The sequence below is a fragment of the Mercenaria mercenaria genome, chromosome 3 (genome assembly GCF_021730395.1).
Source record: "Mercenaria mercenaria strain notata chromosome 3, MADL_Memer_1, whole genome shotgun sequence".
NCBI classification, from domain to species: domain Eukaryota; kingdom Metazoa; phylum Mollusca; class Bivalvia; order Venerida; family Veneridae; genus Mercenaria; species Mercenaria mercenaria.
In genome coordinates this window covers 59,029,396-59,055,931 of record NC_069363.1, presented here as the reverse complement: position 1 = coordinate 59,055,931, position 26,536 = coordinate 59,029,396, and the positions used below count along the sequence as shown (strand labels likewise).

The window sequence follows — 26,536 nt, the reverse complement described above, 5'->3', positions numbered from 1 at the left end:
CGAATAAGTAACAGAGAAATAAACACCAGATTAAGTCATATCACGTCCCAACATTAGTTAATTTTGATTTAGTAACACACTTTTCAACCTACAAAACGTGTTCCGAACACATTCATTTTTCTTTCATCAGAAAATTGCAGAATTCAAATAATTAGAACTGGAAAAAGTAAAAGGTGAATGAACTTTAGATAACACTCATCTCGTTCATCATTTTTTCAACTTGATTTTATTACTCACTATAACACCTACAAAACGTGTTCTTAACACATGACGAGAAAGTTGGTTACTTATTCCTTATTCCTTTTTCGAATAAGGAATAAGTAACTAGGTACTTTTTGTTACTTATTCCTTATTCAAATGCGAATAAGTAACAGACACATTAACACCAGATAAAGTCTCATCTCCTACAAAAACGTTTAATGTAACTAGACAAAGCACTTTACATTTGTAAACAATTTACACATTTATTTTTCAAATATTAAAATAGCTATTGTATCTTAAAAGTACACTTGCTTTTTACAATTTAAAATATTCATGCATAAATGTTTAAAGAATTCAGTAGAGGTAATGGCAAATATAAAGTAAGTTGAAGTCCATATACTTTTTGAGCTATGAGCATCACAAACAAAAAATCAACTATTTTGGCTATTTCAAGGGCTATAACTCTATTATAAACGCTAAAATTCTCAAGAAGAGATGATAGGGCGTTTATAAGGGACATAATACATGACAAAATCAAGACAAAAAGGAGAAGAAACAAAGACGGGATGTGTAAGTGTAAGGAAGTGAAAAACAAGAATTGACAGTAAAACTGATATAATTAAATGCAAGAAACACAAGACATCCAAGACTTGAAAGATGGAAACAAATCACTGCGAGATAAACTGCACTAAATCGGGTGAATTGTATTCTATGTGGATATGTTTTCAATTCTGAGCCAGGAACGTCTACCACGCATGGGTCTGACAAATAAGAAGGTTTGGGTTTAACGCCATTTCAATTATGTAACAGCGGGCATTTAACCTAACGAGTGGTCCTTGATTCTGTACCAGTACAAACCTTTTCTCCGTAAGTAACTGCTAACTTCCCCACATGACTCAGAGGTGAAGGACGAATGATTTCAGACACGATGTCTTTTATCAAATCCTCACGAAAAACATACGCCTCGGCCAGGGCTCGACCTCACGGACCCGATCTGCGCTCTCCCTATTGAGCTAAGCAGGCAGGCTTAAGATGGTTTGGTAGTGGGCGAGTTCAATTGTGTGGCACTGATAGCAGATTGGAAGAATTTGTCGGACAATTTTCTGTCGCATGTATTCTGTGCGAATTCTCGATTTTCTTTTCTCTAAACACAAAGATTTTCGTGAAATGATCTATAAATATACTAGTATCATGAGGGACAGGGCGGGACAGAGTGGAGTACGAAGATAATACCACATTGGAGCATATGTAGAAAAAGTAAATTGTTGTTCCTCTAGAACGGATGTCTTTCGCTGTTATGTCTACTTAATACAATATACTATAGATGTTATACCGTGTAGTGTCGATGATGAATTTAAATATAATATAAGCTTGACTAAATGTTTTACCCTGCATGTCCGCTCCTTTCGAAGGCAGTTGCGTTATGTGGTTAACTGACGTTTCATTTGTGCAAAAGAAACTTAACAACAGGATGAAAATGTTTAGATTCAACGAAGGGTGTATGATAAATAAATACAGTCCTAGATCATGACGTCACATAAAATATTTCGTCAATTTTAAACATAATCTACATGCAAGGCGGCGAACTAGGCAAAGAATATCAGCGAAGATGTGTATGCTGGCAGGACGTAATTTACCTAAAAAAATACAATAACAACAGTGAAGTCTTTTAATTCCTGCTGCAAGTCTAACGTCATCGACATCACCTGGAAATTGTTATAAACATAATAAAATTAAAAAGTACAATTAAAGCTCTAATCATAGCAGAAGTCAATTATATATAAATATATATATAACAGGTCTGAAACAAGGCAAAGGGAGGCAACAAGCTCCTCACAGCGGTTACCTTCCCTTTTGTTCATTATAACCGCCACATTCACAAGATACCACGTGACGATGAGAAAAACTTCAAAGTCACAAAATACTGCAAAATAGCGGAGACGCCAAAGCAACGATTTTCGGCAGCCTGTTTCCTTTGTCAAACGTCCAATAGATATTTTCACAAAAGAAAATCACTTCAGTTTGTTATTTGAACAATTATGTGCGCGAATATTACCATCTAGATGCGAATAATGCAATTTTAAAAAAGAATAACCAGATCTGTTTAAAGAACTCATGATTGCAGTGATTAATGTACCGTAAAGGGAAATAATCGCTTCGGGGAGTTTTGGGAGGCCAGTGCCTTCATTAGAACATCTGGCTCCAATTTCACAAAAAAGCTTAAGTAATTACTTAGTTAAGTCTGTTATTTTAAAATCATGCTATTGCGTACGCTGTTGTTATTTAATGTTGATTTTTTTCCATACCAATGTATTTATAGCTGAATTAAACTATGGTCAGTAATATTTGTCTGCAGTAATTATTTCACTCACGCAAATATGATATTTCTATTTAAGCACAATATAACGAACTTAATTATTTGCTTAAGTATATTTCTTATTTTTATACTTCATTTTCTGTAAAATTCAGAATTGTTGTGTTTTTATCAATGAAATAGTCACATACGATTCTGATATAGTGAAAAGGCAACATAGAAGACGCATAAAGGGCAAAAACAAGCACTTGAAATAACAGACTTAACTAAGTAATTACTTAAGATTTTTCGTGAAATTGGGGCAAGGAGTAATAGTTTCGTACAACTGTGTGTTTTTCGTATCAAGTAAGTATAAATTCTTTTTATCGTGTTTTGAAAACTGTCTATGTATCTGAAACTTGTGTCTTAATATTTAAATAGCCACCACCTGCCTTCGTTTAATTAAGGTTTTGGTTACGTGTATGTACAGTATGTTTCAGTAGCTTTTCACATGTCTTTTCTATTTTTGAAGTGTCCAAGCAACTCAATGCACAAACTGTCGTTTTAGATTGCTCGTAGTATGATAACTGATAGGAACCAGTAGCTTTTTGTGTACTTGAACCCAGCTGAAATTTCGTTCGGTATGACAATACCTCTTACTTCTGACCCTACACAATGATAACATGTTAAAAAGTTTTCAGGGTCATAACGACGTTTGATTTCAAGCAGTCTGTTGTAATGTTCCCCCCAGTAGTCGTCTTTCCAGTTTGGATTGTTCTTTTCGATGTTTACAAAACTAAGGCCTTTTCCAAATTTACGAAGGCGTGCGTTCAATCTGTTTACAGCAGGAATAATGACGTCATCATCTGCAGACTGCTTTAAAAATGGCTGATCGACCCTTACATGCACATAACAGTTCAGATCTGTAATTGCACTTCTATGACCCGGATGAAGGGGTGTGGAAGTTTGGAAGAATGTTGATGAGTCACCTAACAATAAAATGACATTTTTATTATTTAAGAACATATTATAGACGGTAAGTGTGTTATTTAACGACAACATTTATATAAAATATCCTAATATAAAGGCTCGTCTACACTATTCAAGAAAACTTGCACAAGATATAAATCACAGCAACTTGTATAGTGTAGACAGTCCATTGTGTCCCAATTAGTGTCTTTTTGAGTGGCAGTTTCTAGATAATTTTCGGCTACAAGATCTTGTAGCGTATAGAATTCATCCTATTTTTCTTGGATGGTAGTGCTGTCAAATGCTCTGATAAAGGGTTTTTGATGAGGAGCACCTGCCCAGTATGGTATTTTGTTTACATTTTTTCATTCAATGTGTTTTGAGATCTAATAAAACCATCATTGAATGTTTGGCTTTGATAATTTAACAATAAACATGGCAGTGTGGACAGCAGGAAAAAAAAAGATGTTTTAATTGTGACATGCTCAAAAGCCAAGTTTATATAATTCAATAATAAAATTATATCTAGTACTCCAGTAGAAGAGTAACATCAGCAAGTTCGATGTTCTCAAAATGTATTTTTACATTATCAATGATGTTTCTCACAAGATTACATATTAACACAATATGACTGTTTTATCATATTTCCTGAAATAATATCTTTTAATAGCTTTGTCCTTCAACTGGATATGTATCACTTCAACTAAAGTTTTTCTCAATCAATGTTTTCACCAATGATTCATTTTTTAAATGTACAAATATTTGATCTTTATAAACACTTTGTACTGGTATCATTTCGGACATCTTTTTTATTTACCTGTCATGATTTCCCTCCATTTAAAATTAATGTGTCTTCCAAGTTCAAGAAATATTGCAAAGCACTAATTGCTTGTACGAGATATAAATTATCTAGTGATTTATGGGCCCTACAAGATTTTCTTGAATAGTGTAGACGAGCCTTAAGAGATCGCTTTAATACACGAGTATAATGTAACAATTGCTGTAAATTAATAAGAATGTTAGACATAACTTTGATTAAATCTATATCTATGTAGTGTCATAAATGACAGAAAAACACTTCTGACTTTCAACAGAAAAGTCTGCAATGTGATCTATCAAGATTTAGATTAAAATGATATGAAGGTCATTTATATTCAATGAGCCTCATAGATGACAGTATAAGTACTTGAGAACCTAAACAATAATAGACAATTTGTACTTAGGCTTATATGAGTGATAATTAGAAAACGAACACTTTCATGTTCAAGAAAAAGGTTTGGTGTTTTAACCTAAAATAATCCTAATTTAAGGTATTGATGATCAAAATTGACAACGAATTTGGTATCAGAGAAGCTTCAAACTGGAAAACCTGAAAAAAATGTTTAAGTTTAAATTCAAATAATTTTAAATAAACGATAAAACTTGTGTTTAAAAATTATATAAATAAAACGACAGACATGAAATTGACGACAGACTGGTATTAAAGAATAAACAATATACGACAATCACTCTGTTGGTTCTTAAGAACAGTCTTTGTGTATAAGAACATAGCATAAACTTTATGATTGCAAGTAAACAATTTTGAAGAAAAACAAAGTATACGATTAATCTGGAACTTGAGAGTTTAGAATTTCAAAAACAACGGTTCGATACTTAAGATTCCAAAATAAAGGTCAAGAAAAGAATTAAAAAAATGTAGCATTTAAAAACCATATATAAACAATAGTTTGCTACTACTTAAAAGTCTGCAATAAAAATCTATGATATTATTCGCATTTAAACACCTAAATTAATGCAAGTATTTGTTTAAAATAAGGAATTGATTTCTGTTTGACAATGCAAATTTGCAGCACATTTATTTCTTGTTAAATTTGTTTAGAAATGTAAAGTGCTTTGTCTAGTTACATTAATTTCGCGCCATGCGAATGTAACTGGATAAGAGGACGTAACACTGTGTTGGAGTTTAGCACTTTTCGAGTTCCCGCCATTGTCAGTAACATTCAGTTACATTTTGAAGTATTATTTCAGGGCAATATATTATTAGTTTCATTGGCATTGTAAAAATATACATAGTAGAAATTAAACATGTAATGACAGTGGTAAACCTGGCCTGAATAGGGTGCTGGATCGAACTTGGAAAACAATAATTTTATTTAAGTAAATAATGGTATTGTTGCAGAAATTCAAGTGCTTTGTTTACAAGTAAATTATTCTTTTAAACTAACCTCCTGTCAAAACTCCATCGCAGCTGAAATTGAATCGGTCGAAAGTCCCAAAACATTCTTGTATGTAAAAGTTTACTAGGTCAGATGTTACTTTTTCTGGTTGTAGCATGATACCGACGCGGTAAAATCTGTCCGCAAACCAAGTACTATTGTCCTGCATCATCTGTATAAAGCGTGTGTAATTAGCCATTTGAACGTCATTGAAGGTAAGTTGCAGAAGAGCAAGAAGGTCTCTCACCACGCTACCTTCAGACCCGTCCCATGGTGCCATTTTTATAAGTACGAGCACAGCAACACCATTGACATCGATGTTTCCTTCAAATACATTTTTCGAATTGGCAATAGTGTAGTAACCTCCCCATTTACTTGGTAATGAGGTGATAATGGTGTTTATAAAGCGCAGAACTGGAACGCTCGAGTCTAGTAAACCTACTTTTAATAGAAATAACACATCGATGTAGACCATGCTCTCTGGTAGCTTGTGTAGTTTATACACATAATATACAACTACACCGAATGTTCCTGCTCCACCTCCACGCATGGCCCAGAACAGGTCTCCGTCTTCTACCGTAGTGATGGAGCCATCATGTTCTTCAAATACAGTAGAACTGTTTGTGCATGTTGCTACTTTTCCGTCAGCCAGTACTACCTAATATTATAGACAGTAATTTATTTGTTATACATTTTTTTAAATATTTTAGCAAAAAAAGAAACTGGAAACAAAATGTGTGTTCGTACTTCGCTGCTTTTGTCGTTCAGTTATTTTTTCGTTTAAAATCATTATTAGCTTTAACTGTCATAGATGCTCCGTTAGGTAAGCTCATACGGTTAATGTTTCTAAACAAATGCCTTGCCGATTGCTGGCAGTACTCCGAAAAACGGAAACGAATTGCTCATACCTTTGCTTTTGAGAGATTCATTAGATCATTTAATTACAAACTGAAAAACAATACCTGAATTTCTAGTACGTTATCAGCTGATAATCCATATATCCTAGAAAGTGGACTGTGTCCACCTCTCAGAGTGAATCCGCTCACGTGCCCATTTTTCTCAAATGATCCAACAACCACTCTATCATATTGATCAAGCTGTAAATATTTAATTCGTTAAACGTTAGTCATTTGTAGGTACATTTCCTTTTCCCACGACAAAGAAACCCGTATACATAATTATTTTCCATGTATCTAAGCTAACATCTGAAACGGCCGTTTTATTATTTCATATATCAGAATAATTCACAATCGTAAAAACTTTGTAAACTATTTTATACAGCAAAAAAGGAGGGGACATGCCCCAGTAGGTTAAGATATTTCTGCACGTTTGATAAACCGGAGGTAATGACGTAACGTCTTTTATCCGGATAACATTGAATAAAGTCTGAGTTCAGCATACGGAAACTAAATCATTTTATGAATTTATGTCTAAATTTATGTCCCGTGAGTAAATTTAGTAAAACGGCAACGTTACTATCTTGATAAAGATGAAACGTGGTAAAAAGTTTGACATGCTTAATAATTCCAAATAATATTAATTATTTCATTAAAATATAAATTGCAGAAAAAAAATTATTTGCGATAATGTCATCTTTTTTTTTTCATCTCCCTATATCACGCAGTGGTTTCAATTCCGCGGCGGTGGAGGATTCGTCGCAGAAATGGTGGATAAATATGGCCGGGTGAATGTATTTCCGCTGTCGCGTTTCTCTTATTTGATCACATTTTGCTGAAAACAACAAGTGACATATTTTATTCTTCTAGCCACAAACTCTTGTTTTATGCAAATTTTCGCCATTAATGTAATCGCATCTTTACAGTTACGTTTGCAGTATTGCGTAAGCATAACATTATCAAACAACCACAATATGATTTTCGTATTCGGGGAATTGTTAATGCAGGTATATAAAATAATTGACCAAAAGTGATTCGAACGCAGTATTAATATAATCTGTTACTCATTCTGCAGAATATGATATTTAAGTTTTTGAATTATTAGCCCTGTAAGCAAGTGTTGAAAATATACTGCTCATATAGTACAGCTATGGATCTGTAATTCAGAAAGGTGTCATATTATAACATAAACTATTTCAAAGCCTTGAGTTATTAGTCAGTATGATTTAATGGTCGTAACCAAATGTAATCCCGGTGTGGGGTGAAATAAGTGGATCCGTGAAAAAAGTGGTCATAAGGTCAAATGCGCATGCGCAAACCTATATATAGCTTATGACCGGAGTGCGCTAAATATAACTTCAGGGAGCATCTCAAAACCTAACTTGACTAGTTCGCTGACTAATACAACGGCCACTGACCAATAAATCTTGGCTTGACTCATGACATTAGTTAAAGCTTCCGTGTATAAATTTGACTGATATATTAATAACTAAAGCTCAAAGTTGGGTGTAGGCTAAAATGTCTGAAGATATTATAAAGTTTTAATATAGTTTCAGGGTTTTCCAGACATAATAACAAGCATCTGGGAAATAGGTGCACACTATATATATTAGAAACTGCTGAAAAATCTTATATTTAATAATATTCTGTTTAGAAACAAGTGGACGCGATATATACCAGACACATCTGAGGAAATGGTAGACATGATAAGAAAGTTCAAAGGAAAAATGAAAACGATGTACAATGAGAAACAATTGATGAACGGTAGACAAAACCATTGGTAATTAAGTGGACAACGATATATATAAGACAATGCGAGAAAGGCAAATGCTTAATAACTTTCTATATAGGAATAAGTGGACGCAATATTTACCTGACACATCTGAGGAAATGGTAGTCATGATGAGAAAAGTTCAAATATAAGTCATGGTTTCCAAATATAAAAACCCAAACTGAAAATAAGGAACAATGTATATGAGCCGTGCCATGAGAAAACCAACATAGGGGGTTTGCGCCCAGCAAGGATCCAGACCAGCCTGCGCATCCGCGCAGTCTGGTCAGGAATCCATGCTGTTCGTAAACAGTTTCTCCAATTCCAGTAGGCTTTAAAAGCGAACAGCATGGAGCCTGACCAGACTGCGGGATGCGCAGCTGGTCTGGATCCATGCTGGCGCAAACCCACTATGTTGGGTTTTTTTTATGGCACGGCTCATCTATTAGACTCTGCGGGAAAGCTATACAAATAATATTCTATTTAGAAAAATGTATACGCGATATATACCAGACACTCTGAAGATATAGTAGTCATGAAATTAAGTTCTAAGAATAATGAAAAACGAGGTATAATGAGACACAACATGAATTTGTGGAAAAATCACGCTGGAAAATAAGTGGACACGATGTATTAAGGCACTGTAAAGAAAAGCTATGCTTAATAACTTTTTATTTAGAAATAAGTGGACGCGATATTTAGCAGACACATCTGAGGCAATGGTAGTCATCTAAGAAAGTTCTAGGAAATATAAAAACGAGGGTACAATAAGACCCAACTGATGAACTGGTAGACAAAGTCAACTGGTAAATAAGGGGACACGATATATATGTAACAATGCTGAGAAATGCTATGCTATGCTTAACAAAAATTTCTATATAGAAATAAGTGGATTCGATAATATCTGACACAACCTGCGGAAATGGTTGTCGTAATGAAACAATTTGAATAGAAGAACCCCTCCAGTACCTCAAATTTAGACCCAAAACATACAAGATGTATAAAAAATATTTCAGAGGATTCAACTTATGTCTGCCAATTCCTCTGCTATGACCCCGTATATCATTAGCCTGTCCACTTTTTTTACAAAAGTTTTTATGCCTTTTAATTCCTTTCGGCTGTCTAATATAAATCATATCTACTTATTTGAATCTTATTATGTTTAGTAATTCACCAGCTGTGTCTCATAAATATTGTTTCCATTAATTTTACAGAAGTTTCTTTTTTTGTCCACCAATTCCCCAGCTCTGTTTAATATTCCACCTTTTTCCCACGAGTTTCTTATTTTGTCTACTTATTCCCCAGCTCTGTTTTATATGTACACTTTTTTTCTGCATGTTTCCTAGTTTGTCTACCAATTCCTCACTGTGTCTCAAAACCCCACTTATTTTGTCTTATATCTGTCTTATTTGTCCACTTATTTTCTACAAATTTCTTTTTAAATGTCTACCAATCCTCAAATCTATCTTATGTCTACTTATTTCCCACAAGTTTCTTATTTTGTCCAAAAAAGTCACCAGCTCGGGTTTTATATGTCCACCTTTTCCCACAAGTTTCGTATTTTGCCCTACCAATTCCCCACTCTGTTTTCAATGTCCATTTATTTCCCGCAAGTTCCTTACTTTTCCATAAAGTCCCCAGCTCTGTTTTATAGTCCACCTTTTTCCCACAAGTTTCTTATTTGTCCACCAATTCCCCACTCTGTTTCATATGTCCACTTATTTCCCACAAGTTCCTTATTTTGTCCATAAAGTCCCCAGCTTTGTTTTATATGTCCACCTTTTTTCCCACGCAAGTTTCTTACTTTGTCCACCAATTCCACAGCTCTGTTTCATGTGTCCACTTATTTCCCTCAAGTATTTTATTTTGTCTATAATGTCCCCAGCTCTTTTTTATATTCCACCTTTTTCCCCACAAGTTTCTTATTTTGTCCACCGATTTCCCAGCTCTTTTTTAAATAGTCCACCCCACTTCCCCACGGAAATCTTATTTTATCTACCAATTTCTCGTTCTGTCTCAAATGTCCACTTATAACATAGGGGAATCTTATATTTTCTACCAATTTCTTAGTTCTGTCTCATATGTCCACTTATGTCATAGGGGATTCTTTAATTGTCTCCCAAAAATCTCTGTTCTGCCTCATATGTCTACTTATATCCTAGGAGAATCTTATATTGTCTACCAATTTCTCAGCTCTGTCTCAAAATGTCCACTTATATCCCAGGAGAATCTTAATTGTCACCAATTTCTCAGTTCTGTCTCATATGTCCACTTATATCCTTATATCCCAGGGGATTCTTTTATTTGTCTACAAATTCATATGCTCTGTTTTTGAATTTCCATTATTTCCCAGGGGATTCTTGGTTGTCTACCATTCCCAGCCCCTACTCATATGTCCACTTATTTCACAGAAAATTCTTATCTTTTCTTTACATTCCTCACTCTGTTTTAATAGGGCCCCACTTATTTCAAAGGGATATTTTGATTTGTTCTACAAATGCCTCAGTTTTGTCCACTATACCCTAAGGGAATCTTATTTTGTCTACCAGTTCATCGGTTTCTGTCTCAATGTCCTTTCATATCCTAAAAGGATTCTTTTATTGTCTACCTGTTCCTCAGTTCTGTCTCATATGTCCATTTTTAAATCCCAGGGATTCTTTATTGTTTACCAATTTCTCAGTTCGTCTCATTGTCCACTTTTTTACCGGGGTATTATTATAATGTCTACCAATATCACAGTTCTGTCCCATATGTCCACTATTTTCCTGGGGACTCTTATATTGTCTACCAGTTTCTCAGTTCTGTCTCATATGTCCAATTAATGCTAGGAGAATCTTATATTGTTTACCACTTACTCAGTTCTCTCTCAATTATGTCTGCTTATATCCCTGGTGATTCTTTTATTGTCTAACAGTTCTGTCTCATATGTCCCACTTATATCCTAGGGGAATCGTATATTGTCTACCAGTTCCTCAGTTCTGTCTCATATGTCCACTTATATCCCAGTGGATTATTCCTCAGCCCAGTCTCCCAGAAATTTCTTATCTTGTGTACCTTTCCTCAGCTCTGTCTCATATGTCCACTTATTTCCCAGGGGATCTTATATTATCTACCAATATCTTAGCTCTGTCGCGTATGTCCACTTATTTCCCAGGGATTCTTATATTGTCTACCAATTCCTCGCTCGTCTCATATGTCCACTTACCTCCCGGGGGATTCTTATATTGTCTACCAATCCTTCAGTTCTGTCTCATATGTCCACTAACTAAAATCCCAGGATATTCTTATTTTGTCTACCAATTCCTTATTCTGCCTCATACGTCCACTTTAATCAGGTGATTCTTAAAATGTTTACCAATTCCTCATTTTTTCTGAATTATCCACTTATTTGCCAAGGGATTCTTATATTGCTGACCATTCCTCAGATCTGCCTCATATGTCTACTTATATCCCAGATAATTCTTGTTTTGTCTACCAATTCGTCAGTCCTGTCTCATATGTCTACCTTTTTTCCCCTCAGGTTTCTCTCATTATGTCTACTAATGTCTGGGCTTTGTCTCATTTATCCGCTTTATTCCCCAGACGGTTCTAATTTGCCTGCCTATTCTTCAGCTCTGCCTCATATGTCCACTATTTCCGACAATTTCTTACTTTCTTTGTCTACATTTTCCTCAGCTCTGTGTCTTATATCTCCTTTTTTCCTAGAAGTTTCTAATTTGTACTCCTATTCCTCACTATGTCGCATATGTCCACTTATTTCTCAGGAAATTCTTATATTGTCTGCCAATTTCTCAGCTCTGTCTCATAAAATTCCATTTATATCCAACCGGGGGTTTCATATATTGTTTACCAATTCCTCAGTTTGTGTCCATATGTCCACTTTTTCTAGAAGTTTCTAATTTTGTACTCCTAATCCCCAGTTCTGTCGCATATGTCCACTTATTTCCCAAGGGATTCTTATATTGTCTTCCTATTCCTCAGGGGATTTCTTTAAATTGGCTCCCAAATTTCTCACTCTGTCTCATATGGCCACTTATTTACCAGGGGATTTATATTGCTTCCTTTTCCCTCAGGGATTCTTAAATTGTCTACCATTCCTTAGTTCTGTCTCATATGTCCACTTATATCTCGGGGGATTTTTATATTGTCTACCAGTTTTTCCCAGTTCTGTAAGTCCACTTATTTCCCCATAAGTTTCTTATTTTGTATACTAATTCGTCTACAAAATTTTCTGGGCTCTGTCTCATTTATCCACTTTATTCCCAGAAGGCTCTTATCTTGTCTGCCTATTCCTCACCTGCCTCATATGTCCTTTTTATTTCTCACAAGTTTCTTATTTTGTCTATTATTTCGTCAGCTCTGTCTCATATGTACTCTTTTTTCCCAGAAGTTTCAAAATGATGTTTCTCCTATTTCTCAGCTCTGTCGCTTATGTCAATTTATTTCCCAAGGGATTCTTATTTGTCTACACATTCCTCAGCTTTCTCTAAAATGTCCACTTATTTCCCACAAGTTTCTTATTTTGTCTACCTTCTCAGTTTCTGTGTCATATGTCCACTTAATTTCCCACAAGTTTCTTATTATGTCTACCAAGTTTTCGGTTTGTAATCATATGTATAGTATCATGTTTTCCCATTATTTCCTAGTGGATTATTGTTATGTCTACGAATTCCTCTACTGTGTCTCATATATTTCGTGTCCGCATATTTCCCTGGGGTGATTCTTATCATGTATACATATCCCGCAGCCGTGTCTTAAAAAATATCATATCCAATTTTCCCCGGTGATCTTCAATTTTGTTTCATATCCTGTCCCTTCTTTCTATCAGAGGTTTCTTATTATGTCTAAACGATTCCTCAGCTGAGTCTCATATGTCTTCTCATTTCCTAGGTGATTCTTATTATATTCCAAATTTCCTCAGCTCTGTCTAATATATTTCTTGTCCACTTATTTTTCTACGGATTCGTATTATGTTAACCAGTTCATCACTATGTCCCTTTTTTGTGTTCCAATTCTCAGGTGTGCCTCGTTTTATATTATTCCACTTTTTCCCAGTATAATCATTATTCTACCAAATTTCGCAGATGTGTCTCCTATATAAACGTGTCCACTTATCTCATAGAAGATTCTTATAATGTCTACCATATACTCAGCTGTGTTACATTTTATGTCGTGTCCACTTATTTTCCCCGAAGATTCTTACTATGTCTACCATTTCCCTCAGCTGTGTCTTATTGTGTTGTGTCCATTTATTTCTCAGGAGAATATTTAGTATATCTACCAGTTACTCATCTCTGCCTCACACGTCCACTTCTTTCCCAGTGGATAGTAGTATGTCTACTAATTCCTCAGCGTGTCTCATATATGTCATGTCCATTTATCTCACAGAAGATTTTTTAGTATGTCTACAAGTTACTCACTGTGTTTTCAATGTCGTGTCCGCTTCTTTCCATGAGATTTTTTACTGTGTCTACCATTTTTTATAGCTGTGTCTCATATGTGTCGTGTCCACATATTTCACAGGAATTTTATAAGCATATATACTGTTTACATATTTCGGGTTTTTATAAGATCACGAAACAATTTACAAAATAAAAGACAAATGAAAAAAAAATCTCTGACTGGACTCGAAACCCCAATTATCACTATTCGCTGGAGATTTTTATGCTGCGCATTAATATAGGTAAAATATAACCGGAAAACACAGAAACTATTTTAGCCCTTATGATGATACCAATGTCCGTCGTATAAAGATAAGCAAGCTATAGTATATTAGCCCATTTCATACACGGTAACTTAAATGCCTTGAATCCAGAGGATATTTATTTGTTACTGGTCGTTTTTATCAATCAGTAAACCAGTCATATTAGGTTTTGAGATGTACCCTGAGATTATATTTAGCGCACTCCGCCCATTAACTTTATATAGATTAGCGCATGCGCACATGACCTTGTGTCCACTTTTTTCCATGTCCACCCATTTCACCCGACACCGGGAAAAGTACAGTTTAGTTACGTAAAAGCCACGAACGGACATTAAAGGAATCGGACACATCGTAATGCGTTGCAGTTGTATCCACCGCCAGCTGCGTTGCAATAATTTTTGTCGATTTATTTGATAAGCCTGCGATTACGAGGAAATTTATATTATTTGATAGCGTAATACTTACGCTATAATGCAAGTGTAAGGTAGTTTTGTAAACTTTGAATAATTCTACATTTTTAATCGAAATTCTATAAAATCGGCTGTCTCTTATCAAACTGTGTAAAAGTGTTTACATTTATGGCAATGTATTGCACTTAACAAGTATTTATGACTGAAAGAATACATATGTGGGCGCCTGTTTCACTTGTTGTTTTCAGCCAAACGTGAACAAATAGGCAAAACTAATTAGAAAATTACCGATTACATTCACCCGCCATAATTATCTACCGTTTCTGCGACAAAATTCTTCACGGTCACGGCGTTGGAACCACCGCATTTTATAAAAGCTATGACTAGTATGTGTATGAAAACTTATGTGAGGTCCAAATTTCTCAAATCAAACCAGCAAATATCAAGCAGACGACCCTAGCTTTTTTGTCTAAATATATTCTAATGTTTTGAAAACTCAGGGTTTTATAAAATATTTTGTAGAAAAAATGATGCAAACGTGCATGGCTACATTAAACGGGAAATTGATATTATTTGTCTAAATTTTGTACAATTCGTTAGAAATGTTTATTTTAAGCAGTAAAAAGGGATATATTTGTATGGTCTACTAAAGTCTCTTTCATCAATGTTTGGAATAAAGAACGATAACAAGAAACAAAACACATTTTTGGGCATAAGATAAATACCTCTAATACTCCCTTATGTTAAGCCATGGCTGCGAAACTAAAAGTGCGTGCATGCGTGCGTGCCTGTGTGCGTGCGTGCCTGCGTGCGACGGACAGCGTTAGCTAATTTGGCCTTCCTTATAGAGAATATTTAATCTAGTCTAGTTTGAGAAATAGCATCATCGTTATTTCCATATTTTCATTGGCTTTTATGTTTCTAAAGTCGACAAAACACTGCATCTAATAGAAAAATACAACACAATTATTAAGTCAGACGGATGAGAATTTAACAAGCCTTCAGTACACTCGGTCAATTCAAGAAAACATGATATATATTCAGATATCTAGCAAAAGAGTTATAAATGATCATTGGAATTAATTACATAATATTAGTATTCCCCTTTTTAGAAAGCATATCATAGTTTAAGAACAATTGCTGAAATCATTACCAAATGATACACTTCCAGCCATGTCAGTCCCGTCTGTAATTTGATTTCGCCGTCGGGATGTCTGTCTGAATCTATGTTGACACTGTAGTTTTTCATTTCAGACAGATTGATATTGAAGCTACCATCCCATGTTGATCTACTTTGCATTCCTGAACTTTTAATCGTCACATGTAGATTAAAGTTCCTGGCAAAGATGATAGCTTTCTGGATGTCCTCTTTTGAGTGTACCATAACAATGATACTTGGATATCTAGAGAATAATTACTTAAACATTTACAATGGCGTTTCGTTTAGAAAGTGTGTTAGATGTTCCCTTAGTATTCATTGTGTAAAGATTTTTATGTCAGACTAAGAAAACCACTTTAAAGGTAGATCAAAACTATTTTACATCGAACATTTACGCACAGGATGTTCTGCTTAAGATAAAGGAAATGCTAAATCACAAAAAAAAACATGTCTACGAACTCGAGTTGCCTCGGCAATAAAAAGTTTCCTACAATCTTGACCAATACACCATTGAGGAATTTTTACTTAACGACCGTTTTTATACAAAGTGTTATAATTAAGACAGTTACCTTAGTTACCCCGTGACAAACCCATTACAATTTAAATGAAAATTTATGTGTTTTCATATAATCGATCAGTAGCTAAGTTTTAAAGACTTCTAAAGAAATAAGCAACAATTTTCAGATTCTCTTAACATTGTTGTCATACTGTCTGGATGTAAGTCTCCTTAAGTTTGGTCGTTTGGGTCACACTGCCAACGTCTCCATATTACCGATTGCTTTAGGTAAAGTTCTATTCGTAAATTTATATGAATTCGTTTTAATCACAAACTTTTGTTATTCCTATCTTAATTCAAATTCAATGACATGCCTCAACAAGAAATAATGGCGTGTGCAAGATTTTTTCCATACCTTTAAGTCAGTTTTACAATACATTGAAAAGGAACTGATACTAAAATGGAAAAAGTGGAAACTCCACAGGTCGCTCGACATGACAAAAATGAAAATGGTGCAGGCTCGGTTTGATTGAGCCTGTTCACGGACGGTAATGGAAAAGCATGCCACCGTCCACGCCCTCTAGCCCCGAGTTGACTAGAACTCAACATGTACACATGCTACAAGTATTAAAAAAACATTTAAGACTTCTGCAGATGGGTTCATACGGCGGTGCACATGGATCCATTAATGATACACATAATTCCATGGAAAGCGGCGTATGGTCCCGAGTTAAAAATAATGGGCTTGTCCTAAACGAGAAAACAGTGGGCATAAGCCGCATGTGTAAGCTTCAATGGTTTCGGTTTGGGGAGTTTCTATTATTAGAACATGTCTTTCCTTATTGAATCATTGTCTTTACAGAATAAATGTTAACTTCGCCGTCATAAATTATTCATTAAGATTATTAATAAATTAATGTTGACAGAAATCACTGTTAAATAATATTACTTGCTCATCAGTATAATTATTCCAAGTGTAATAGATCTCACCTGGTCTATCTTTAAATATAATTTTAATTGTAGCATATCGAAGATATTCGCCCGCTGTTATTTCATTCCCATGAACTTAGCCAGAGCAGCCAGAGTAGCCAGTGTTAGGGTTAGGGTTGGTTTCTGGCTACTCTGGCTGTTCTGGTTGCTCTGGCTAAATTCCCACACATTGTTATTTCGTAATACTTATCAGTTTAAAGCAATTTTCACCATACTTAAAAGAGATCAACTGGATGAAAAATGATAAAAGTATTAACATTATCTAAAGAGGATATTATATTTGGATATTGCAAGTTTAACGTAAATGATCTGAAGTAATATCCTTAGTATTTACTATAGAACATGAATCAAAATAACATTTTACGAACACACACAAAGAGTACATAGAAGTATAGAAGGAATTTAATGTCTAAGCAACATCAGAAGATTAATGTTTTTACAAGTGGTTAAAGAATAATGTTATTTGTAATCCACGTACAAAAAAAAGCATAAACATTCTTCTATTAGGAAAGAAGTTAAAAGCAAGAATAGCGCGGGCTTAGCGCAAAGCGGTTGTAACTTATATGAAATAAAGAAGGAGTTACAACCGTTTTGCGCTAAGCCCGCGATAGGGTAACTGCATAAAATTAAATCCAACGCATGCAACACTACAAAAACAACTACACTCCCCTCACTTAATGATAAGACAGTTAAAGAGGAAAATAATGAAGACAAAGAAAAATAACATTATTGTAACGGACTATAACAAGCAAACAGAGAAGAGGAGAATAATACGAAAGTTACGCCACTAAGTGCAATTTAGTGTGGAGCATATAGGCTAGAAGCACATCTCCGACGTATTCAACAGACTGTTCAAGCCAAATTTAATGAAATGAGCCGTGCCATGAGAAAACCAACATAGTGGGTATGCGACCAGCATGGATCCAGACCAGCCTGCGCATCCGCGCAGTCTGGTCAGGCTCCATGCTGTTCGCTTTTAAAGCCTATTGGAATTGGAGAAACTGTTAGCGAACAGCATGGAGCCTGACCAGACTGCGCGGATGCGCAGGCTGGTCTGGATCCATGCTGGTCGCATACCCACTATGTTGGTTTTCCCATGGCACGGCTCAAATGTATATCTTATGTAACACAGAAAAGTACAGAATCAGGTACGTATGCTTAGATGGGAATAGATTTTATTACCTAGCTACGGCTCTAATGAAGACGTTTTCGTCTAAATTCATACTTTTACAAAACTGAATTATTTTATCTGATGATGTTTTTACATCACTCACGAGTGAGATGCATGTAAGTGTTCACAAACGTACATGGAAGATATCGCGGATGGTGATAGTCAGAATGGATGGAGTAAATCAGTAAATATGGAAACGAACAGAGCAGGCATAACGCATCCTTTTTATCACTATTTTCGTATACCTATGTCTTACAAAACCTTACACGGTGCGCCAGAACGGGCTACATATAGAGGTTCAAATTCCTTGGTTATTGGTTCCATCAGTTACTGTGAAATCATTAATATTCGTGGGGGACTAATTTTCGCTGATTTCGTGGTTGAGTCAATCCACGAAATTTAATCCCAACAAACAAGTAAAATTCCTATTCACTTTATGTTCAAAAGTTGAAATCCACGAATTCATACCCCCACAAAATTGCCGTTTTGACCAAAACCACGAAATTTCATGCCCACGAAATTAAAAAATTTTACAGTGCTGCTTCAAAACTACTATATACCACCCCTGAGATTATAATAACTACAGAGCCTGTACCAGCAAATATGGAAACGTATCTTGGATTTATAATCAATTTCTATCTTGGATTAATAATCAATTTCAATGCGATTTATGAGGAATTGAGTTACATGGTATCTCTGCCCAGAAGGTCTAAACATTCCAAATGACGATGGCAAATAACCTGACCGGAAGGTATGAACATCTAGCTGAAAACAAGTGTATCCAATGTGGTGTGGACAACATGCAAATTATGTTTGGATATGGTTTTATTACGGGATAAATAGATTAAAAGAGAGTTTGCTTATATAGTTCAAGTTAAATGATATAGTTTATGCTGATGTTTTTAAACTGACTTAAAGTTTTACAATATCTGATTTCATAAGGGAGTTCATTCCACATTTTGGGATCACCAACAAGAATGACCTAAAGATCATGTAGTGCTTTTTTCATCTAGGAATGTGTGACATTTCTTAGGTAAGGAAACATTTTTGATAATTTCTTAAGATATTTTGGTGTTATAGTATTAACTGAATTATGTAAGTACACATGTTGAGCAGTTCAGTTCTTTCGCGTTATTTTTGTTGAATACCTGATAAACAAAGATATGTATTATGGGAGCACTTACCTCTGATCGTAGCTATTATACATATATGCCTGTTCGAAATATTCAGTAAAATCTGGTAGAATTACCCTTCCAGAGAGTGAATTATGAAGATCAGACAAGTCCTTCTGCGATGGGAAACATTTACTTCCTGGGCAACAACGTAGCCCAATGACGTCATACACGTCATATTCGACCGTGTTATTTCCGTCATTGATGTTATGATCTGGACTGGATGCGTTGTTACTTGAATCACCCCAAGTGACGTCAAAAATGATCAACAGATGAAGGCAAACTGCAACGTATCTAAAATTAGAATGCATCTGATACATAATTATTCATTCCCCGAGGATTACAGTGGCGTCAAGGATTACAGTTATGTCAAGGATTACAGTGGCGTCAAGGATTAATTACAGCGGCCTCAAGGATTACAGTGGCGTCTATTGATCAGAATATCACCAAACTAAAACATTGTAAGATAATAGTTTTTGTCCATTACCTTTTGCATTTAAGTTTTAAACTGAATTTCTTGTCTAAAAGGAATACCTTATTATTTGTCACCCTGTGTATTTTAGCTTTCACACTAAAAGAATCAACCATTTATTGTATAAATTTGACATGTTGTGCAAAATGTTCTGTAAATAATTATAATTTCTTAAAATTAATGTCTTCATACTTGCCTTGTTCATGTATATAAGAACATCAAAACAGTAATAAAAAAAAACACTGTATACAGATACACAGTTATAGTATGACAAACGCGTATATGTATCCTTATGTCATGGAAATCAAAATGGTAGAACATTATGTGCAAGTGTTCCCCACCCATGGAAATATCAAGCATGTGATATATGACAAATCGAGGGCTTAGAGCGAAACTGGTCTATCTGCTTCTATTTCTATATACAGATAGACCAGTTTCGCTCTAAGCCCTCGAAATATCAATTCAGAAAACAGTGAAAATGTTCCTTTTGTATACAATGCAACAACATACCTGTACCTGTCCATGGCTCAATGTGGCTGTTACCTGTGGTTGGGCAGTGAGTCTCTCTTTTTAAATATAACGACAACGAGGCCAAAACAATAGCATTTTAAGTTTCTTTGTCTTCTTTGCATATATGATATACAGGATGTTACATGAGTGTCTTTTCATATTGGATTTTATCAAACACGTTGAATAAAATAATAAAATGCGAGACTCTGCCGAGCATTTTGTTCAATGAGTTTAATAATTTCAATGTAGAAAGACACAAAATGTAATATTCTTTTTATCACATCTAAGATATCCCTGCATCAAAATTTCTTCATTCTTTACGTATTATAGACCAAGTCAATTCGACCAAGATTTCCTATACTTAAAACGAAATCAAAGATAAGGATCTAATCCAAAAAAAGGACAAGTGTTTATGAATCAATAAACATTTTGTCTTTATCCTCTGTAAGTGTGGAATGTGCCAAAATTGACATTTCATTTTTAGAGACTGTAAGTATTAGACTGAAAATCTAAGGATATACTATTCTGCGGAAGGTCTTTGAGCAAGTCAAGCCTCGTCGTATTCTTCCTTTCCGTCGTGAAGAAGGACAAGAACAAAATATTTTTATAAGTGTCATTCCAAAACTTCTAAAACAATCTTCTTTAAAAATATCTGATTAAATTCGATATTGATATTTAAGAACTGTTATTCGGCTATTTTCTAATCAAGTTCTTAGATTGTATTTCGTTTTAAATTAATTATCCTAACTTTTAATTTTCTTTTTCCTGTCGATAGATCTAATGTTTCAATAAATGCATTTCCCTGGAGAATACGATGTTATGATTTCTAGTAAAGCGTAATTGAATGATGATGATTTTGCATTACTCTGTTCCGATGGAAATTCAGTTCGAATAATGGTCGAAAGTTTGAATTTATTCTGAAATATTGTAGAAACTTGAATTGAATGTTACTGTGTAAGGACGGATATTACTTATTACCATGATTAAAACAGTATGTATAAGATGACGAGCGTAAGATACTATCAAGAATTTTTCTAACTTGATATATACATAATCCTATTTAATCGTTGCTACGACTAACGATGGTATATTTTTACTGAATGGTATATAACGGGACAATGCCAAAGAATTAAAATGCATATGAGCCGTGCCATGAGAAAACCAACATAGTGGCTTTGCGACCAGCATGGATCCAGACCAGCCTGCGCATCCGCGCAGTCTGGTCAGGATCCATGCTGTTCGCTAACGGTTTCTCTAATTGCACAAGGCTTTGAAAGCGAACAGCATGGATCCTGATCAGAGTGCGCGGATGCGCAGGCTGGTCTGGATCCATGCTGGTCGCAAAGCTACTATGTTGGTTTTCTCATGGCACGGCTCATATAAGTTTATGTTTATGTTCATTTACGTTTCATTTCCCGTAAAAAGATAATGCTGTAATTTAGTTTGACAGAGCTCATGCGTATGCAGATAGATGCTGTTTGTCCAGACTGGGAAACACTCTTTTCCATACAGAAAATTCCATACAGCAGGTACACATCAGAATATGATCGGCAGCTCGTGATTTATGGATTATTTGCCATCATATTACGACTTTCATTTCGCATGAACTCTGAAAAAAGAAGTTTCATTTCTTTTATAAACATTATATCTTCTTTCCATTTATAAGCATGTATGTTTTATAAATGTAAATATTTTTAACATCATAATAATCTCCCTAATCTATCATTTCACTAGAAAACTTCAAGCTCCTCACTGGCCACAAGTGGACATCATCACGTCATCACTAAGCGGCGTTATCGTGTCTTTGTTGTCTTTCCTTTTACGGTTAAAACATTTATAAAACCTAATAAAATGAAATAAATTGTTCACTATTCTTCACGGATCGTTACACTGTACTATTACTTGTAAAGTAACGGATGTAACATGAGGCATTCAATACAAATATTAGGCTGTATAATTATCTCAATTTATCAAAATTCGTTCTACATTCCTATTAAGCTTATATTATCTAAATAACATTGGCGTGACATAAATATGTTTTACCATGCAATCTATCATTTAAGGTATAGGGATGGAAAGATGACTGAGATGGAAGAGAAGATAAATGGTGGTTTTAAATCGTGTAATGTAAAGTATTTAGCTGAAAGATATGGATCTCTGTAGGTATAGGATATAAGACGAAAACGATCCAATATGTAAAATACTGGACTGTCCGAAGCGCGTTAGCGCTGAGGACCGTCCAGTATTTTACATATTGGATCGTTTGAGGCTTATATCTTACTTAAAACATTGTTTTTATGACATAACCTATAAAAAATTACGTATAAACCATTGACGTAAAATATTCTTGAATTAATTCGGTTTTTATTCACATTAATGCATTTAATAAAAGTTGCTATATGATTATGAAATACCCTGTAGATCCTCATGACAATTTTACGCACGTTTTTCTCATAATGCACGACTGCGTTTTTTCTCGGGTTTCTCGCCTTCGTGATATTGGACTTTCGTCAGCCCGGAATTCTCGTGATGCTATTAATTGTGTTTACACATGTACACTGATGTACGGAATAAGCAGTAGTATTCTCATGAGTGGCGGCGGGAGGAGATAAATTTTGTGACATTTTAGAAAGGATTTATTTTAATTCATGGCTAGGATAAAGTGATTATGTTTTTTTATTTAAATGTGTACAAGGAAACTTTCTTTGTGTTAAAAATTACAAGGGTATGGCGGATTATGATAATGTTTCACTGAAAGTATAGTTGAAATCGGACAGCTGGAGAAAATGAATGCTGCATGTGCACTGAATTAGAAAATGGGTTGTTTGTTTACACGCCTGACAATATACTGTTGTGATTTATTAGTTCAGTGACAGTTTTTGTTGGGTTGTACATGAACTTGCCCGAAAATCTTCAAATTTAGTGCAAGAAGACTTACAGAACAGACATTTTAATATATTATCGGATACAGCTACTGGTAAGTCCAAATCATATTATTTTCGTTCCTTTAGACGCATAGTGGCGAGGCGGATGCAGAAAACTAAGGAAAACTTGCTTTCAGTATGATTTTTATTGATGCACTCGAAGCTACTCGTATTTATGTTGTTATTAGTACAACGGATGTTTAATGTAGTCCCAACTGAAATACTGAAAAATATATTTAATATCATTCACTTTGAATCTATTAGATTTATTTTCACTAAAATCTCAGTATTTCATAAAATAGCATAGAATGAAATAGAATATACGAGTACAAAATTAAGGTATTTCCGCAAATTGAAATTAGAAATCCATGTGAAAAATCAGAACCCTCGAAACAGCTTTCGAAATGCAAGGACACAAAAAGTATATGATAAAAATTGAAAAGATATATCTGTAGGTAAACTTGCGAGCATGAAAGCTACGCTGAACCCTATCTCCATAGTGCTTTAGAAGAAAATGTGTGAACATTTTTGGTACAAAATTTCGGTATCTTATGCAACCTAAATTGCTATAAAACATTTATTTTCAAATCAAAGAAATGCCAAAATAGTGCACACGAGCGTTACTTTTTCAAGAAAATGTCGTTAAACATTCTAATGCGCAAAACACGTGCACAGTTTTTCTAAAATATTTTGCCGCCATGTTTATTTCAAGGAATAAAATATATGATTGTTCTTTTACCTGAGATTTCCTTACTGAAATATATATGTCTCCTTATTCATGGTTAGAGATATCCATTTAGTATAGTTTTTCACTGTCCGATCTCCTTTATCTGTTACCGATCCTTCACATTTAAAGAATAAACGCAATGTGTAATGATAGTTTTTCGCTTTACACACCTCCCTTGGACAAGAAAGCCGTTTCACTTAAAATTTGTAAGCATCCGCTGACAAAATATTACTGAAAGATCGAAACTTTTTCTAAAATAAAGTTGAATTTCAATCATTTTCAAAAACTGGAAATATTACACATTGTGTTGAATTTATAAATAAAAGAAAAATTCCCAAAATAAACCATTTTAGATCTTTTCCGGGAACTATACGTTTCAGCCGAACAACGCATTTCAAGATGACACAAAACTGATTTCTCTTCGTAAACAATGTCAAAGTTCACCTGAGGAACATTGCTGAAAAAGTAAAAGTGCTTACTTGTTTCAGTTTTACGTCCTGTAGAAAACAATCAACTTTCAACTTTAAATGCATAGATGTTCTATAATTATTCCAATATAATAAACCGTCCGATCTTTTCCGTGAGAAATAAAACGAAGCAAATTTAACTATTTGTTTACACTTCAACCATGTGAAATTAAAGGCATGTATTATCACGAGACTCCCGTGCATTTTGAACCTCGTGGTGAATAAACTGAATTTACTTTAAAGTATGGTGTCTCAGTTGAGCCAGTTATTTGCTCATTTCAGAGAACATACATTAAAGAACTGTTTATGAGATTATGCATGTGTACGAATATTTACTAGTCTACTTTATATTAACGACGATAGAAAACAAGCCAGTGTGCACTCGGCAAACAGCAAGTCTATCATTTTCAGGTGTATACTGAACACTGATCCCAATGTTCGTAATTTTCAGATAAAGAGCTCGTTATCCTTGGTTTCGTAGACAGTCTTAGTACTGGACCGCTGTTTCTGCTGTCAACACCGCAGTAATGTAAAGTCAATGTCCTTTTCTATGCCGGAATTTCAATGCACATTTATTATCAGTTTAAATCTATGAAAATGTGAAAAAATATCATTATTTAACGAAGAAGCAAGATGCAGAAAAGTTACTTTTGAGATATTGCTGATTTTAATCATCAGGTTTTCGCTAGAGAAGTTCAACTGATTGCATTTTGTAAAATGTTTCGTAGTTATCTACAACAGTTACTGTGTACAAATTGTATTACCTCCTAACATATTTGGCTGTACATTTTTTCTGCGATTTATTCTCACTGTGTTTTTAAAAACATGCTGCATTATTCTCATATTGTTTAAAAAGTCGATAGATCAAAATTGGTTAGTTTACGACGCATGAAACATCTAATAAGGAATCACTATACACATCGAACTTGTCCTGGACCAGTATGCGGAAATACTGTGGCCTAATGTTTCAAGATTGTCTAAAAATATTATATCGTGATAAAGCAAATATTTCGATTGTCTTTATAATTTATAAATATACAATCACGTATGAGTGAGAAAGTTACGTTAAGTAATTTCGGTAGTTACAGCAGGAAGTGCCGAAAATTCCATTTCCACCAAATTTTTCGTGAGATAAGCAGCGCGTAGGTACATAAATTCCACTATAATAAATTAAACCTTTCTTATACTTGTACAATCCTTGAAAAGAATTTTGGATCGTTGCCAAATCTTGTTCACATTAAGTCTGAGGCTTGTTTTACAATTTTAGGCAGTTTGGTACACCATACGTACAAAAATCATTGTCCGCACATTGCACTACTTTTATGTATGCTGAAAATAGCAATATGTACAGATTTATTTTCGTTTTAATACATGAGGTGGTCAGGTTTGGAAACAGATTTTGTAATAAGTTTAGTTCTATTCAGTAAGACAATTCTCCTATGCACTAATTGAAACTTTGAACTAACTTTTGCCATTCATGAATTTTTGATAAAGTATTTTGAAAGGATTTATAAATCTAACCAAAAATTTGGAAAAATACAGGTAAAATATCTTCTTTGTTTATTTCCAAATTTTAGTTTTACTTTTTATACAGATACTTTTAGTTCAGGTCTTGCAAATTGAGCTGTTTTTGTATTCTGCAACAGCTGCATTTGAAAGCTTTTGTTCACTATATTTTCACACTTCAAGTGAAGGTCACTCTAAATTCAAGATGGCGGAAGTACCTTAAAAGATATTTCGACAAAACTAAGGTTCATGCAAGTACATGTGTCCCTTAATTGCAGTTCCTTTTTCTTTCCGAATAGGCCATCTCACAGACTGAACAAATGTGAGCAAATGCTTCACACTGGCTTCAAATACAAGAAAAAAAGGCAATTTATTCTAAGTAGGGTGCAATAAACGTTAATTTTTTTTTAAATGAACATCCTGTTTTTTTTTTACAGTTTTTTTTTCAATACGGATGTAATACTTAAATAAACATAAACTGT

General features: G+C 34.5%; 1 protein-coding gene across 1 annotated transcript; it reads right to left on the bottom strand.

Annotated features, from left to right (window-relative positions):
• Positions 1-235: 235 nt before the first annotated feature.
• On the bottom strand, positions 236-20,249 carry LOC123524621 (uncharacterized). Its single transcript, XM_045302943.2, has 5 exons — positions 19,461-20,249; positions 15,614-15,863; positions 6,642-6,776; positions 5,689-6,337; positions 236-3,483 (listed from the first exon to the last, which is right to left on the bottom strand). Exons 1-5 carry the CDS (start codon positions 19,766-19,768, stop codon positions 3,059-3,061), a joined length of 1,767 nt encoding a protein of 588 aa, XP_045158878.2. The 5' UTR covers positions 19,769-20,249; the 3' UTR covers positions 236-3,058.
• Positions 20,250-26,536: the final 6,287 nt, after the last annotated feature.

Excerpts from the sequence above, each read along its gene's own strand:
- LOC123524621 (XM_045302943.2), bottom strand. The coding sequence starts at position 19,768 with ATGTATCAGATGCATTCTAATTTTAGATACGTTGCAGTTTGCCTTCAT. Across the intron at positions 6,777-15,613 it reads GGCTGGAAGTGTATCATTTG|CTTGATCAATATGATAGAGT; the intron begins GTAATGATTTCA and ends AAATATTTACAG. Across the intron at positions 3,484-5,688 it reads CGATGGAGTTTTGACAGGAG|GTGACTCATCAACATTCTTC; the intron begins GTTAGTTTAAAA and ends TTTTATTGTTAG.